We start from the raw sequence: 16,772 nt of genomic DNA, 5'->3' as shown, positions 1-16,772 counted from the left end.
AAAAATAAATCAAGCCACGTCTATTCTTTTGGCTTTAACTCTCCATTGTAGATCTAGTGAACTGGGATTCTGCTATGAAAATGAAGTTATCTTTCATGAATCAAAGCCATACAAAAAGGAAAAGTACAACATTGCCCCAGTATTGCTCCCAAATCTGTAATCAGCAAATACATACTTTTCTAATACCAAAGATCAATAAAACAATTGAAATAATCAATAAAACAAAAAGCCACCCAGGCTGCCCTCACAGCCGGCTCCTGCAGCTCCTCTGCCCCAGGGAATTCCCAGCTGTGGATACCATCCAACTCAGCACACTCCTGGATGGTGCAGATCAGCCAGGGAAACCCAATAAATAGCTCCTGATGAACAGACAACGCTTTAAAAATTTCTACTACTAGAAAAAAAAAACAGATGCTATTTTATATAGCTTCTCCATGGTCCTATTTCCTAGAAATCCAATTTAAAAAGATAATAGTATTACACAACTCTGACTGCAGCATCAGCGCTCTGATGATTTTTGGTTGTACCCAAGTTCTCTGTAAAGGAAATTACACACACAAGGAGCTTAAACACAACTTGCTGAACCAATTTGTTGAACTCCCAAGCGTATTACTGCAGATGCAAAGTTTTGCTACATATAATTGACTGAAAATGTTTCTATCCATAAAGATGGTAATTTTATATACAGCTTACCTAAAGTTCTGCGCCAAATCTCGATGAAGAGTTTCCATGGAGCTGAAATAAAAAAGTATTGATATCAGAAGGAAAGTTAAAGCAATAAACAAAGCATCCTGCCAGAATTTCAGTTCGCATTTTAAACTTTTCTATTATGCAGACTGTAGGACCAATAATTGCATTCCACGCTTGATCAGCTTCAGACAAACTCTGAACGTGACTTTTCATTTTTTGCTTGGAAGAAGCAACCAGTCAGACAGACGCAAACACCTCTAATGGGTAACTGATGATAATGCAGTCAAGATGATGCCTGGAACGAGTAATTGTTAAACAATCCAATCTTACCTTGGCAATGTGGAAAAGCAATTTCAGAACCCTAAATCCCAGTTACGCCTTCATCTTATCTGACCACACAATACAAGGATCAAAACAACACCACCCAAAAAACAGTAACAAAAAAAAACCCACAAAAAACAACAACAAACCAAACAAAAAACCTCCCGAAACAAACAAAAAGCCAAACAAATATAGAGCCTATTTCTGAAAATGCCATTACAGACAATAAGTAAGTAGTTCAAGCAATTTTTGTGTTTACAAATCTACAGTTTCTCCACGACAACCAAGTATCACAACTCCCAGGATTAGTTACTTCTGGAAAAAAGAAGTAAAGAAATCTGCAGAATGGATTTGCCTGTGATGCGCGCTGAGCTGCAGCTCTCACTGCGACAAAAAACATTATCCAGACTAATGATAAGAGAGGAGTAAAAAAGCTGTTATTAACAAAGTTATGGGTTTCACTAATTCAACCCGTATTATTTTTGTTCATGATCAATTCTATAAATCACTTTTTCACATCTGCAGTTTAAATGTTTACTTTAAAAAGACTAAATAACAACATAGTCCAAGATTTCTGTACTTCGCCCATTAATGGTCACTGCTGTTCAAACCACAGGTGAAAATGTGTTATCATTAGCAAAATTGCTAAAGATAGTATTTCTTTAACATTCATGCCATCCTTTTAGTAGTCAGTGAAACCTGATGCTATGAACCGATACAATAGCAAGGTCCCACCTCTGTGCTCAGGAAGAGCCTTTCCTGGTCCCTTAATAATGCAGGGAAAATCCCAAGTTTTTCATCTCCCTTTCTGCACAATGTCTTAATGCAGAGGTTATGCACAAGCCGATTTAGTAATCACACATATCATTTGTTCTACAAGGAATAATAATAATAAGGAACAGGAGGAATAGTAAGGAATTAAAAGTTACAATTATGGCACCAAACCTCCTGATTGTTCTCTAACAAACCGCCTTCGACAAGGACATGTGGAGGTTGGTCCAGTTGCTCAGGAAATGTCAACCGTGACACCTTTGTCATGCTTTGCCTGGGCTGCTTGCCTTTGTACGAAGGCTTTTGGTACCACAAATATACAATATTAACCTATTTTAAAAGCCTCTGCCATGAACCAGCATCTTGTGATGCTCCACACAGCCGCTCTAGTGTAGCTTACGGTAGCTTAACGAGCGACAAGAACCCCCGTTTGGGGGGAATGATGGAGGAGCAGCCAGGGAGTGAAGAACTGGCATCAAGGGTTTGCTCTTCATGAACTTCCCCAAAAAAACAAACCTGGGGCTGAATTCTCAGCGAGGCGGGTGGTTGGACAGTGAGTGTCAGTGTCACAGGGGAAAAAGGCAAGGGATGGAAAGTCAGTGTTGTTACTGGGGGAGGATCTGTTAGTGCGCTGGAGCGGAGACGATGTTGGGTAAGCTGGACAACTGAAACCAAAGGGACAAATCAAAGAGAAGGCATCCAGAAACTAAACACTACATCCCTGCACAGAAGCCAGAAAGAACTGCCCTGCACTCGGTGCCCGAGCGCTCTGCAAAGAGACAAAAAAGGGATTTGTCTTCACTCTAATAAGATCTAGAAACCACTTGTCAGCTGACTCTGGTTCCAAGTTATTTTTTCCCAGGGAAAGACTGTCTTTTGACATCCTTGCAGCCACTTCCACCTGTGAACAGGTATAAGGAGTGATTTTTATTCTCCCTGTCCTTTTTTTTCTATCAATTAGATCAATACTAAAAGAGACCACTGAAGATACCTGAGGAGGGGATTAAAAGCTAAATAATCACACAAAACCTGTATCTGCAAACTCTTTGGTTTGTTTGGGTTTTTTTCATGTTTTTCACTGTAGATTCAGCAGGCCTGAGGAAGGGCTTTTGATAAGAACTAGAATAATCCAGCTTAAGAAGTCCTTGCAAAGTCCACACCATAGTAAGAGTTCTAAAGGTTATGAGGCTTCTTAAGCCATAGAGAAGCGCAAGTTGATTATAAAATTTTGACAATAGGAGTGGACGGCTGCAAGGACTCCCCTGACTCTCTTGGCAAGAAAATAGAAGGAGAATCCTGGAAACAAATTCTCCTATGGGGAAAATTGGTTATTAAGAGGAAAAACTGAAAAGCCTTAAGGTTATTGCACAGAAACGGCATTAACTTGATTCCTCTGGTTACTGTCTTGCAGCGTCCTTTGAAGAGGCAGGAAAGGGAGAAAGGAAAGAGGGTATTAGAATCCTATTAAATCTAAGCACCTGCTTTCCACAGTGGAAAACTCCTTGAGGAAGTAGGTAGAAGATTCATGGTTCTTAAGGGAAAAAATAAATCCAGAGGGGTGTGTGGGAACAACTGGGCTCTCTGGCACCATCAAATGCCTCAGAAATTTCTTTATAAAATAGATTTTCAAATAAATGGTGAAAGACAATTCTATGAGTCTGATAAGCATGTCTTAGAAACACATCTGTTGAGGACAGCGTGATTTCAAGACAGATTACAGAATCAGGCCCCTCAGATATGATCCTGAAATCCTTAAAAAAATGCAGAATTCTTCCCAAATCAAATTAGGAAGTTTTAGACGCTGGAGAGATTCATGGCAGATACTAAAATCCCATGCATTAGACCCTCACTTCACTGGCGGAGAAAACTAAGTTAGTTCATTCAAAGCGCGGTCTCCAAGTGCTGAGGCGCGATGCTCACCTGTCCGGACACAAGGAGACGTAGAGCAGGACGAGCAGCACTGCTCCTACCACGGTTGCCAGCAGCGATCGCATCCAGGAGCTCAGCTGGCAGAAGTTACAGTACTGCACAATGGTGATGAGAATCGCGCAACACATGAACATGGTGTACTGCAACAAAGAGAGAGAGCGGGGTTAGCGTCTTCTTGCTGGCTGGAGCCCTTCTGTACATATACACCAGTGTAAATTAAAGAATGTGTGATACAGAGGAGAAAGATCTAATTTCATCTGTATTCTATGCAGTCAGTAATCCCTCACAGTGTCTGTGCCAGGAGACGGCACTTGAAGATGGAGATCTTCCCTTCAAAGAGCAAGGAAACTTTTAGCACAGGTAGTTTGTCACAGTTTTCCCTAGATGGAGTGTTTTATTACCGCATTGCACAACTGTTATTTCAGTAACTTTCAATACCTTCAGCTTACCTTTGCAAAAAACTCAGGGCCGCCTCTTATTAAGAAAAAAAAAAAAAGAAAAAAAGTAGATAAAAAGGAAAAAAAAAAAGAAAAAATAAGAAAGAGAAAGAAAAAAGAAAATAAGAAAAAAGAGAATAAAAGGTAAACATTTCTGGTAATCTCATTTGCTGGGGTTAGACCCTGTCTCTTTTCAACGGGATGTTGAAATTCCACTGCACTGAAAATGTGGAACACATTCATCCTCAGAAACTTCATCCAATTCCCTTCACTTAAAAACACCTCGTAGAGAACATTATCGTACTGGCCAGCAGCAGTTGAAATCAAAAAGGAAAAGAATCTGCTTTGATAACAAAAGGCAGGTATCAGCCATTGTCAACTGATGCTTGGTAACCCGACCATTGTGTCAAATTGTGTCAATTTGAAAGGACAATTTTAGATTTTCTGTTCCAAATGCCCTACCTCAAAAAACCCTCAAACCTTTCCCTTTCCACATCTTTACTGGATAAAGAAAAGGAAGGTCAGGATGGCTGTGTTGCCCAGAGTGCCTTCATTTCCCCGAGATACCATCTTACAGCGATCAAAACTCTCAAACCCATGTGCAAATTTTGGTTTTATCAAGAATATTCACGGCCATCCAAGCTAAAACAGAAACTCCACAACTGCATTATGGAGCTCTGTTCTAACCATATATTGCATTTTACACTATCAAACATTCAGTCTCTCTCCCTCATTTTAAATTTCCTTTACCGCTGAAATGCAGAGACTGCAGATTAGCAATACTGTAGCATAACAAACAAGCATGTGATTCAGAAGTAGACACAGTGTACGGAAAAACCCTTATATAATTTACCATTTTTAAACCATAAGCACAGATTTTTTTTTTTTTTTCAAAAATGGATAAAAGGAATTTCAGAAGCGTCCATTAAAAAAACATAATTTAAACTTACTTTTTTTCCCCCATTTCAGGTCTCCTAAAGTGGCAGAGCACTGGTTCTCCCTCCAAGTGATGCCCCAGCATGAAGCCAGCCTATAGAGGGTCAGGACGTGCTGTGTTTTACTATGTACGCATGGCTTTGGAAAGTTTTTTTTTTTGTTTTTTTTTTCATTCTTGTTTTCGTTAATTTTGATTTTAATTATTTTATATCCAGGGAGGGTATAAAATGCTATGAATAAAAAAAAACTTCACAAAACCATGTCATAGTAAAAGATGACACTTACCTGACCCTCTATAGATTGACTCCATTTCCTAGAGCTCCATGAGTGCTGGAACACAAGGCGAGTTGGGACATCTCTTGGAGAGTGAGCCAACCGCCCCACGACTCTGGAGGACCTGCAAGAGGAAAGAAAGCCAAGTTCATTCTCAGTTTGGTGATGAACACCACCATCTCCTGCTGCTGCCCAGAGCATCTGGACGACAGCCTGATACGGACAGGCATGGAGAATACTCAGCGCAAAGGCTCTTCCAACGTATTTTTAAACGTTTGGAGAGATGATCAAGGATGGTGATGAATGGGGATGATATAAAAATGAGTGGACAGATTTGAGAGATTTGAAGGTTTTCAGCTCCCTTCAGTGTGAGGAAAACATTCCTACGGTTAGTTTATTGGTAGACAGGAGGGAGGAAGACCATCATTAAACTGGCAAAAAAATTACAGCTTAAAAATAGTCAACTAAAATTCCCAAAAGGTAAAAGCTGCAGAATGATTTTAAACATGAGATATGAAAGAATAGAAAATACACTTTTCTGTAACTGTGATAACCATGGAATAGTATTTGCTTAAATCAGGAAGGACCAAAATATGCCTGGTCCACACGTTTCCATGGAACAAACACTTCTCAATACCCAGTCATAAACTGTGATAGGAAGAATGAAGAGGATCTGGTCGCTACCTATGCCCAGGGCCCCGAAACAGCCAGAGACTTGTGAAACAGAATTCCTTGAAGATCCTGGAAAGAAAGGATCGTGCACTGTGCTACCTAAGAGAAACCTCCTTCCCCCTCCTCATTATTTAACCCCTTGTTCCCTTCTTCTGAATGTTTTTATTAAATGAGACACCAATTTCCCTGTGGACTTTTCTGTGGCGAGGCTAAACATGCCAATTTCTTTCCATTCCTTTTCAGAAGAGAGCTATTGCTTTCCTTTAACCATTCCTGCAACCTCTGTAGAGTAATCATTTCTGTGTACTCGGGTCTCTCTCCTTTGAGTTTCTCCATCTAACTCTGTAAAGAAAACACATCCACTGCTAACACCGCTCTCGCTGTTGAGATTCGCTAACGTGCATGCAAAGTTTTTAAGTATACATGGCATTTCCAGCTGCAAACTCTAACTCAAAACCAGAATGAATGCAATGCCGAGTCTGAGATACACTGCTCACATTATTTAGGATAAACACCTGCAGAAGTGTTTGGTCTAAGAAAAAAAATGTATGTAGGCAGGCGTTTATAGGTACTCCTCTCCTCTTTTGTATAACAGTTTTCAAATAAGCAAGTAACTGTATTTACATAACAAACCAGGCATTTCATCACACACAGAAGCCCTATCCCTCTGCGGGATCTGTATCACACAGATGTAAAGCAGGAGGGAGGTGAAGAAGACGGCAGGCAAGCAACAAGCTTTGTTAGATCCAAAACGTCAGATTATGAAACAGAGTTCGACAACTTACATGTATATTTGTTTCAAAATCAGAGGTGAAGTGCGAAAAAACTGCAAGAGCTGGGAGAGAAACCAGGATTGCACCGAAAAAATGTCGAGGCAGCCAGCCAGATATCACCTCCAGGAGACGCTTGGTACAAGTCATCACCTCCTCCAGAAAGAACGCCATTCTGGAACAAATGAAATCACAGATCCAGGCATTCATGTCAGCGCATCACTTCGTACGTCTAATTTACTTGTAATAATATAACTTCAAACCCTTCACTTAGATTGTATGAGCAATCACGACATATTATACGCCACAGCACCTGTTGATATCTTCAGGAGAAAATCCACCTTTGCTGAAAGACGGCCAGTTGTTTGCTCCAGCAAGGGGTGTGAGAGCAAGCGGGATAGTGGGCTTGGAGAAAAACTGAAGCCCAAATTTCACTTACGTGGAAGGTAAACACATGAAAGACTTCTCTCCATTCATAAATATTTAGTCTTAAAGCCAGTGGGGAGAGGGGAAACTTCTACAAGTTAAAAAAAAAAAAATCACTTAAAATAACACCAGCAACATTCTAACAGATCAGTGCCCCAGCGGCCGTGCACATCCACGCTGCCTCACCATCGCACTGCCACCAAAACCAGTTCTCCCAGTTCCACCCGCCCCGACAGCAGCTCCGTCTGCAGCCGGAGCCTGTTCCCTGCCGGGAGGGTCGGGAAGCGGAGCGTGGGCTGGGGAGCTGGCGCGGCACACGGGGAGCGCGGCGAGCGGCCGGGCCAGCTGGCAGCTCCACCGCTCGCCAGCAGCGCCGCAGCACGCTTGGCTCGGCGAGGCACCGGAGGAACGGCTCTTGCCTCAAGCTGCTGATACAACGACGGCCCGAACCTGCGAAGTGCTGGAGGAGCCAACTGGAAGAGCTCTGGAGAACAGCGTAACGGAGATACTGCTTGACTGAGAGCATTTCTGATGGTTAACGCGCATAAAGAAAGGTAAAAGGATGCTTAACGCTCGAGGACACTGCATAGAAAACTGTTATTTATCTACAGAAACAAACCCTTGGGGTAACTTGCTTCTTATAGCTCAAAAATATTAGTCACTCTAGAGAAATCGCAATTGCTGTTCAAGTTTCTAATTACTTTTATGAAGACATCAAAAGGTAAGACAGTAGAGTCAGCTTTGTTCAAAGCTGTTTTGTTGTGGACGTATGTAATTATCAGAATTGGTCTGGGCATATAATTCTGCTATTGTAACAGTGGGCTCCAGTAGAGCCCAGACAGTCATAATTGCTATTTTTTTTTGGACAGAGAACCTCACAGCTAACAAAAATATAAAAAGTAAGTATAAACACAACATACACTACATATAAAATTCACAATCTCCCAAAGTTACGCAAAGTATTCCATATTACCTATACCTTTCAAAAGAGAAAAACTATCTTCTGAGTTCTTAACACTGTTCCCTAAAATATAAGGTATTATGCCGGATAAAAGCTTATTATAAAACAGGATAAATTTAAAGCTCTTTATGTGAATTTGACACTTATTCCACACTTTAAATATGTATTATTTATGAATTATATTTCAACTTTCTGGTCTAGAATTTTTTTGAATCTTGTGAGCTCAAGCATTGTTATTTAAGATTCAAGAGTTCTTCTCTAATTTAATATATTAAAATCGGGAAATTAAATGCATTGAAAAAGATAAATTTGGGGTAACAGAATTGAAGATGTTGTAATACATCAGGGCCCCACGAGAGGGTGCTCACAGATTTGGCTGTTCCTCATTTAACAGACTTTCATTTACACGAAAAATTATAGCTATGTTCCATCATTAAAAAAAACTTCACAATAAAGCACAGAAATTAATAAATTGTATATAACGCAAAATAGAGTTATTTAAAAAGCTCTACAGAGGAAGAACTGGGTTTTCTGAAGCGTTGCATAGTGTCCTAACTCAGTTGCCTCCAACATCAATAACAGCGGCAGCCAAGCTTGCCCGGTATCGAGTACTTCTGAAAATGTCACCCAAGATCGTGCCTCTAAAAATAAAGTTCAATTCTCCCAAAGCCTACAAATTAGGATTAACATTTACGAGGCTGAACTGTGAGACAGGAAGCTGAATCGGGCTCCAAGGCAGCGCACCCGGGTTCTACCTCCCCGGGCAGCGGCGTGCGGAGCCAGGAGAAGGCAGGCAGTCTGTCTGTCTGTCAGTTAGTCAGTCTGTCTGTCTCCGCGACACCTCTGCCCACGCTCTGCCCGATCCTCCGTGTCGCTCCCATGCGGGCTGGCACAAAAGCCAGCTCTGTGGCACGCAAAGCATGGCAAGATACCCAGTGCAGCTCATGTCTCTCACCCCAACCCACACAACAGGGACTCCATGGTGCAGAAAGCTGCTTTTTACGTTTCTTTTTTGCCAAGCCTCCATGCCAGGACAAATTCTCGTGGGAACTATAGCAACAAATCCATCAGTGAACCTGATCAGTTAATCCTGTAATGAGGATACTTCTTTACTGAGGCAGCTGCAAATTCCAGCACAACGCCACATTTCTCGGGATAATGTTTACCTTCTGTTTTTTTTCCCCCCAGTCCAGTATTTATCGCAATGCTCTGCGCTCTGGAATTAAAATGATTGAAATCTCATCCTTCACAAAACAGCAAAAGCCTGTCAATACCGCACAACCCTCCCATTGCAGGGAGCGGTGCATTAAATCCAGACGGCAATGAGAGCTGCAGACAGATTTAATGGATACAGGGCAGTATCGGTAAATAATGCAGTGCCAGGGGGCAGCTCAACAGGGCTTAAATGCTAAAGCATCCAAGATGTTTACACATGCTGGAGTTCAAATTAGTAACTTTGACATAAATGATTAATGGGTAATGTTACCATCATTTCTGTATTTACTGGCACTTTGAAATCAGTTCCCATAGTTCAAATCAAAAGCTTTTGGCATAGCAGCAATTTGGTGGGATATTAAATACCAAAGTCACAGATGTTAGAAATAAATAAAGGCAAACAGAATACACTGATACAGAGTATTGATGCAAGGCAAAGCAGTCATGTTGTAACAGAACAGTTTCATTAAGCTCTAGTTGCAGAGAACAATTTCTATTCCTGGTCACTGAGAATTTCAGAAGACCTGACTGGGTGGCCGCAGGGTCTCAGCTGTGGACAGACCCGGGGCTACTTCAGCAAGCCCTGGGAAGCCGAAGTACCAGGCAAAGGCCAGTTTTGCTCCATCACACAACAGCAGTTTCCCCTTTGACTGTTTTACTTGCTTGCTTTCTTCACTCAGAAGGTTGTTCAGTTTTTTCCCTCCAGGAAGGTACTTCTGAATTCCTGAAGCAACTTATTGAGTGCTCCCACCTCTCACTCTTTTGAACAGGGTTGAAATATCCACTATTCTGGTCTCATCTCTTCACCCAGAAGTCTTCACTGAAGGATGCTATCAAAAGCAACACTTCCTTTTTTTTAAACAAACTTATCTATAACAAGTTCTACTCAAGAACAAGAACTAGATGTCAAAAGTATCTAGTTAACAATAATCCTGTTTTTACAACCAAAATAGTGGGCAGATGCCTTTTACCTGTATTCCTGCAGAAGCAATAAGATTCCCAACTGAAGTTTCACACACTGTCATATGTTCAATGACATTTCCCAAGATATTTTTATAAAATAGCATAACTTTAGGACCTCTTACACTTCAGCTGAATTCATGAAAAGTCAAAGTAACGACATTTCAAGTGGGCAGGAGGAGATTCTTTGCACTACATTTACAGAACAGGAGATGACACCTTCTACACGCTTCCAAATGAAGCACCATTTTTTGCCTGCAGCTTTATACAATTAGAGTGGCACTTGCAATAACAGTGAGATCCTCATTCATAGATACTCCAATAATTGATTATCAGAAACTTCAGAGGAATCAAAACATGCTTGAAAGCCTTAATCCCTGAGGACTTCTGCTCTTCTAGAGCTTGAGAGTTTTAACTCGTTCCTTGCTGTACAAGCAGCAACAGCACTCCGCTCTCCCGCTCCTGCAGCTGGACTAAAGGTCTTGGCCACAAGAGCTGTAGCGAGTACTTCCTAGGCTGAGTCCTGGATTCAATTAAAAGTTAGACTGATTTAAAGACAGGGTGTTTCGCATCATGATAATGGAAATACAATGAGAAACTTAGGCAAGAATTTTGTGGTCCTAAAATAATCCCTTTTCCTGAAATCCTGGGATTGTGCCCAGCATTGTAGTCCAATCTCCTCCCTTCAGATATCTCGGTGGTATTCTGTGATTGTCATTTGGGATGACATTTCTGCACAGGAAGTTCCGCACCGTTTCTGTGCATAACGAGCTTAACTCTGGGCTTAAACTCTGCCAGGGGAAATTTAGGCTGGATATTAGAAAGAAATTCTTTACAGAGAGAGTGGTCAGGCATTGGAATGGCCTGTCCAGGGAGGTGGTGGACTCGCCGTCCGCTTAGTGCCATGATCTAATTAAATGGACTAGAGCTGGACCAAGTGTTGGACTCGATGATCTCTGAGGTCTTTTCCAACCCCATCGATTCTGTGATTCTGTGATTCTGAGTGCTCGGAGTGAGCAGTCCTCACTCTGAAGAGGATTTGAAGAGGAGAAATAGACTTTCTTCTTTCTGCTCAAGGGAACTGTACAGGAGTGTGCGCCTTAGGTTGTGGAGTGTATTTTATGTATTTACTATAAAATAAAGACATATTATGAATTCAAAACAAAAAAACCCCTCCAAACCAAAACACGTATCTTTTCCTAAAATGTTCCCCTCAAATACACCACTGCTATTACATTTAGAACTGAAAACCTACCAGAAAGCTTCTGAGATTTGAATCTACAAAGACTGCTCATTTTTGGTGTATAGTATGAGGCTGTTTTCAAGAAGGTGCCCTGGGTAAGATCTGCTCTGACCTCAGCTGATCCTGTTTTGTACTTTAAGAGATTTACTGAAGTGTTACTTTAGATGTGATGATCGGAACTAAGCCAAATACAAATTATATCTCATTAACAGAGGAAAGCTTGCCGATGACAGCAAGTTCCTGACAATCAATTGCTTCTAACTGTGGAGTAAATACAACGATTTACAGACCCTTCCCTCCTACCAAAAGGAAGGAGCAACACATCTCTCACGGGCACGACAGGGGCTCCATGCGCCAGGGATACCTGCTGACGTGACTCCTACATCCCTGCTCCCCAGCTGAGGGAGGGCAGCAATCGCTTATCCCATCCAGCAACGCCTGTTTCTGTTTCAACTAACCGTGAGCATTTGTGGGGTCTCGAGATTCAGGGTCATCTTGATTCCAACGAATGCAGCAAGCACGGCTGACTACCAATCATCTGCGCCTGCCGTAGCTGTGCCGGAATTGCAATATCGCAATATCCCCTGCGTGCCCAAACCTCCTGCGTGCCGCCAGTACAGTGTTCACTGAACATCTGTTATTACTACGCCAGGTGGGACTATGAGCTTTGATGGCTGGCTACAGGTGTCCTCCACAGTGTGAGATGTTTCTTAACCTGTTTTTTTTCAAATCAGAATTAAGCACAAAAGAATGATTAATATTAAAAATTACGTATTTCTAAGACTTAGGAGCGATCCCGTAACACTTGCTTTTTAAATCTCACTGACTTTAAACGAGGCATCCCAGCTGGCTTACAAAGTCAAATTCAGACTTCAAACTAACTTAGTCTCAGGAAAATATTTAAAAAGTCAGGGGCAAAACAAAACAGTGTTAAGAAAACATTATAAAGCCACTTAAACTCGCCTCAGTAATGGCCCAAGGTCACTAACAGAGAGCATGGCTCTCAACACAGTGCTTCAGTGAAGCTAAACTTCTGCACAGCTGTACATGGCTCAGAAAGACAAAACCACTTCGCAAATTCTTGACTATATACAGGGTGTATCAAAGAGATGGACTCCATTTGAAATCACTATAGCTTTGAAATTGGGTCCATCTTTTTGAAACACCCTGTAGAAAGCACATTGAAAACAACAATATGCCTTCTCCTTAAGAAACTCATAAACCTCCAGTTACACAACAGGACTGAAATAAAACCATATGTAACTACACATTAAAAATTCCTAAGATTATAGCAATAGTTTTTTTATAAATGCAAATGGGATGCAGCATTGGAAAAAACAAGTGGGGACCATTAATGAATTAAAAAAATACTAAAGTGGAATACTTTGATAAAGTACCTGCAAGGTGAATGAACACAAATTTTCTCCAAACATACCTGGAGAGCAGAACCCAGCTCTTCTGCAAAGTGGTGGCTGAGTTGTCCAGAGCTGAACAAATTCAAGCATACAACGCCATGGCAAACACCAACTACCTGCTCACTGCTGCCTTCCTACTCTCCTGCTTGGTGCGATGAAAGAGCTGCTTAGGCACATTAAACTGACAAAAAAACCTTCTCCCCCGTCCAAAAGAGAGTACAGAAACTGTTCTGCAAAGGGAAAAATGCATTTCTGGTGCAAGAGAGAGGACAGAGCAACAGTTAATCCAGGTTAGGATGCACTGGAATGACAGTCCTACCAGTTCAACCATCAGTACAGGTCTTAACACTTCCTGAATTTCTACATTTTCTAAAAATTGAAGAACCACAATACTATTCAAATTGCAGCAATCAAATATACCTGCTAAGAAATACTGTCCTTAAAAGCATTTCCAAATGACCTCTCCCTACACCTAAATTCCAGCTTTCATGCAAATATGTTTGCATACATTTATATGCACGGAGTTACAAGCTTCTGTCAGTGACTACGGTACAAATTCAGTAGCTTTTACCTTGAGTGAAAACTGCAATGTCTTATTTCCTTTGAAACAGCAGCAGAATTGCTTCTAACTTGTAATTATGAAAGCATTTTAACTTACACATACCTGATAGATTTGCAGAACTACAAGTGAGGACACACATTTCCACACACCACCCTTGTAACATGCTCTTGTGTCAGAAGGAAGTGCAGTGAAAACGGGGGATGAGGAGGGCAGAAAAAACTTGCTCTCACAAGTATAGACAAACAACTTATTATTGGGTCTGTCATCTGGGTTAATAACAGGTTACAAGTAGTATCAGTACAAATCAGACAACACACCCAGGAGAGCAGGAGCTTTACTGAATGCTGTAGTCTTCTGCTGCACTTGAATGTGTTGGTAGCTCCAACATGCCTGGGGGAAACCCCACGTTACGTAGGAACCGCACAGTAACCACTCACCGAGTAGTTACAAATGCCAGGGTAAGGCCCGTAAGCGTCTTAAAAGTCCAGAACCACATTCTCTGTGTGACTGGGCACAAGCCAGGAATGAGAAGTCACTGTTACATATCAGGTATCTGCAGCCAAGCGTCACCTCCAGGGGCACAGGAGAGGCAGAGGGGCAGGGGCCGCAGGGACGGACAAGAGCTCAGGGGCTGGGGACGCTCCGCTGCTGCGGGGAAGAGGCAGCGCTGGGGCTGGCGCTGCCAGCTCACCCCTTCTGCAGCAGCGTGTCACATAGCCCAGGACTCAGGGGAAATGCTGAACTCCATTTACATGTCAAACAGAGAAAACACAAACTGTTTGAATATTAAACCCATGAGACTTGAAATGGAGGTCATTCAAAAACTAATTCTGGACAGATGTGACTTTTGCACACCTCCCCCCCCCTTTTTTTGAGAAAAGAACTGCTCTTTGCATTTCTGATACATTCTTTCTGTTTTAACCCCAGAATGGTATACTTTCATCTAGGAATTTTAAGGCAGAGTTGTTGTTTTAGAAGGACAGATGAAAGTTTTCTGTTTGAGTCCCCTCACTCTGACAGCCTTGTGAGGGGAGAAGATAGCCAGCTGCGTGTGGCATCCCAAGGAACAATAAGCAGGGGCAGGCATGGCATGAGATTCTGATTTCTTAAGTGGCCTCCATCAGAGTCACCTTTCGCTCCTACAAATTCTGTAGCTCAGCCTCTCTCTACACAAGATCTGCCGCAAGGCTTCTTGGCTTCACTAACACCGTTTTCTAAACAGTACAGATCACCCAAGTGAGTTCCTGGGGTGCTGTCAAACAAAATATTGCCAACCCAGCCACCATTTCAGTTCCCATTGCTATTTCAAGACTTTCTTATGCTTTATTTACCTAATTGAGATGACAAGGGACAGCACCTCTAGCAGGATGGCGATGACGAACACCACGACGGCTGCAGGAGGTGGAGGGGATGCAACCATCCCGTGTTTCAGGAAACATGTGACAGACAGTATGAGGAAGACTATGGTGGAGAGGAACACATCCAGGAGCGAGCTGAAGGTAGCGCTGGCAAATGTCTTCACTGGAGCATTCCTTATAACCTGTGTGGAATCCAGGCATTGAGAGAAGGGATGGAAATTAATAACTGCCATTTTGCTGAATGTAACTGTATTATAAACAGCAGTCTACAAAAACAAAGGAATACAGAACTTTTTGCCACTTCATTAATCCAACATGAGCACTGTTTTGAAACAAGAAACAGAAGAGTTAGTTTGATGGCTATCACAGTTCCCTGAGAATAAATATGTGTTGAAAAAAGAGTACTGGCAGCACAGTCCCTGGGTTTGGGGTGATTTTTACAGAATATTATGATACTGAAATAAACAATATGAAAATTGGTTGTTCTGTGCAAAGAAACACAAAACACATAATTACCAGCAGATAAAGCTATAAGAAGTTTTCTTCAAGGATTTTCATTTAAAATAATAATAGATTTTACAATAAACCTTTTGGATCCAATGGTTCTTTAAGAAAACCCTCCAAATACCACTCTACAGAAACAGCTACTTGTCTGTGGCAGAGTTCACCTCTCCCTTTCACACCAGTTTAAAAGCAGCAATTGGGACACTGTGTAATCGGAACTGATGGCAGCACAGGACACCAAGTTCTGTTCTTCCATAAGCCCTTACCACACATTCCCATCCCATCTTGTCCTGGCCCCGGTGCTTGTGCAGCTGTGCTTTGTGCTACTTTGGCCAGTCCAGCTGAAAACTAGATCATGAGCTCCACATCCTGGCTTAATGCAATGAGCCCAGCGTTAAGAGTGTTTGTATCTGCCCAAGGGACCACAGAAAGCAAGTTCCAAAGAAAAAACCAACAAGTATGTTATCAATGTCGCCATGAAGTAGCTCAGCTTGAGTATACTGGTTTGATTTGGAAATTCTGTTTGCTCCTCAGAATGCTTTCTGCACTCAGCTATACCGGGAAATGAACTTGTTCCTCATTTGTACCTCTCTGCAACCAAATTAATTCAGCTAGCATCATTTCAGTGCCAAAATTACCTTTCCATCTGAACTGTAGCAGAATCCTGTTAGTCCACAGAGAAAATGACATAAATTGAGTTACGGGAAGCAGCCCTATATCCTAAAGTGACAGCATTAAGGGTGCCCTAACAGTGTTAAGTTGTGCTTTAATTTCCCAACAAGACCAGGCCAGTCAAGCTCTTGGGAGCAGAGCTGCTTACAGAGAAAGATCACAAGCCGAACACACAGCGGGCACTGTGCAATGAGGTGAACTCGGGTGCTGGGAGTGACTGTCAGCAACAGTGCCCTGCAAGGCAATTAAAGAACCAGCAGTGCTGACAAACCGTTTCACTCTCCCGAGAGAAGATTTGTTGTTGTTTTGGACCCAGTGCTATGTTAATATTAGGGCTCAAACACGTTTTGCCCCAATGTTGCAGTTACTAGTCCAGAGTGAAGATTGCCACTCCCAGGAAGTTTTACACATAATGATCTTCACATTAATAGCTTGCTACTAACAAAATGCAGAGCCCACTTTCCTGCTCCTTCTATGAATTTCCCACATACCCACATTAATATGTCAATCTGTATATGCTTGACTCTCATTGTTTCACTTCTCTTTCCAATCTTTCCACTGGAAATAACTTAATTTACTTTTTCCTGTATAGTTTATCCAGGAGAAATGTCTCCCTGCTGTTGCTAGATGAGCTTTATTCAGAGAGATGCCACTGAA

The 16,772-nt window shown here is 41.9% G+C and overlaps 1 protein-coding gene across 2 annotated transcripts in view; it reads right to left on the bottom strand.

Moving 5' to 3' along the window:
• ADCY9 (adenylate cyclase 9) overlaps positions 1 to 16,772 on the bottom strand; it is a 92,608-nt gene that overhangs the window by 14,039 nt on the left and 61,797 nt on the right. For both annotated transcript variants that reach the window (XM_082064662.1, XM_082064663.1), the window contains 4 exons: positions 14,913 to 15,121; positions 6,815 to 6,974; positions 3,703 to 3,851; positions 694 to 735 (listed from right to left, as the gene is read on the bottom strand). In XM_082064662.1, coding sequence (XP_081920788.1) covers positions 694 to 735; positions 3,703 to 3,851; positions 6,815 to 6,974; positions 14,913 to 15,121 — 560 coding nt within the window. The remainder of the gene's footprint in view (positions 1 to 693; positions 736 to 3,702; positions 3,852 to 6,814; positions 6,975 to 14,912; positions 15,122 to 16,772) is intronic.

This window comes from Streptopelia decaocto (genome assembly GCF_964273445.1).
Source record: "Streptopelia decaocto genome assembly, chromosome: 13".
NCBI lineage: Eukaryota > Metazoa > Chordata > Aves > Columbiformes > Columbidae > Streptopelia > Streptopelia decaocto.
Note: the sequence above shows the minus strand (reverse complement) of the source record. Positions and strands in the feature narration are given on the sequence as shown.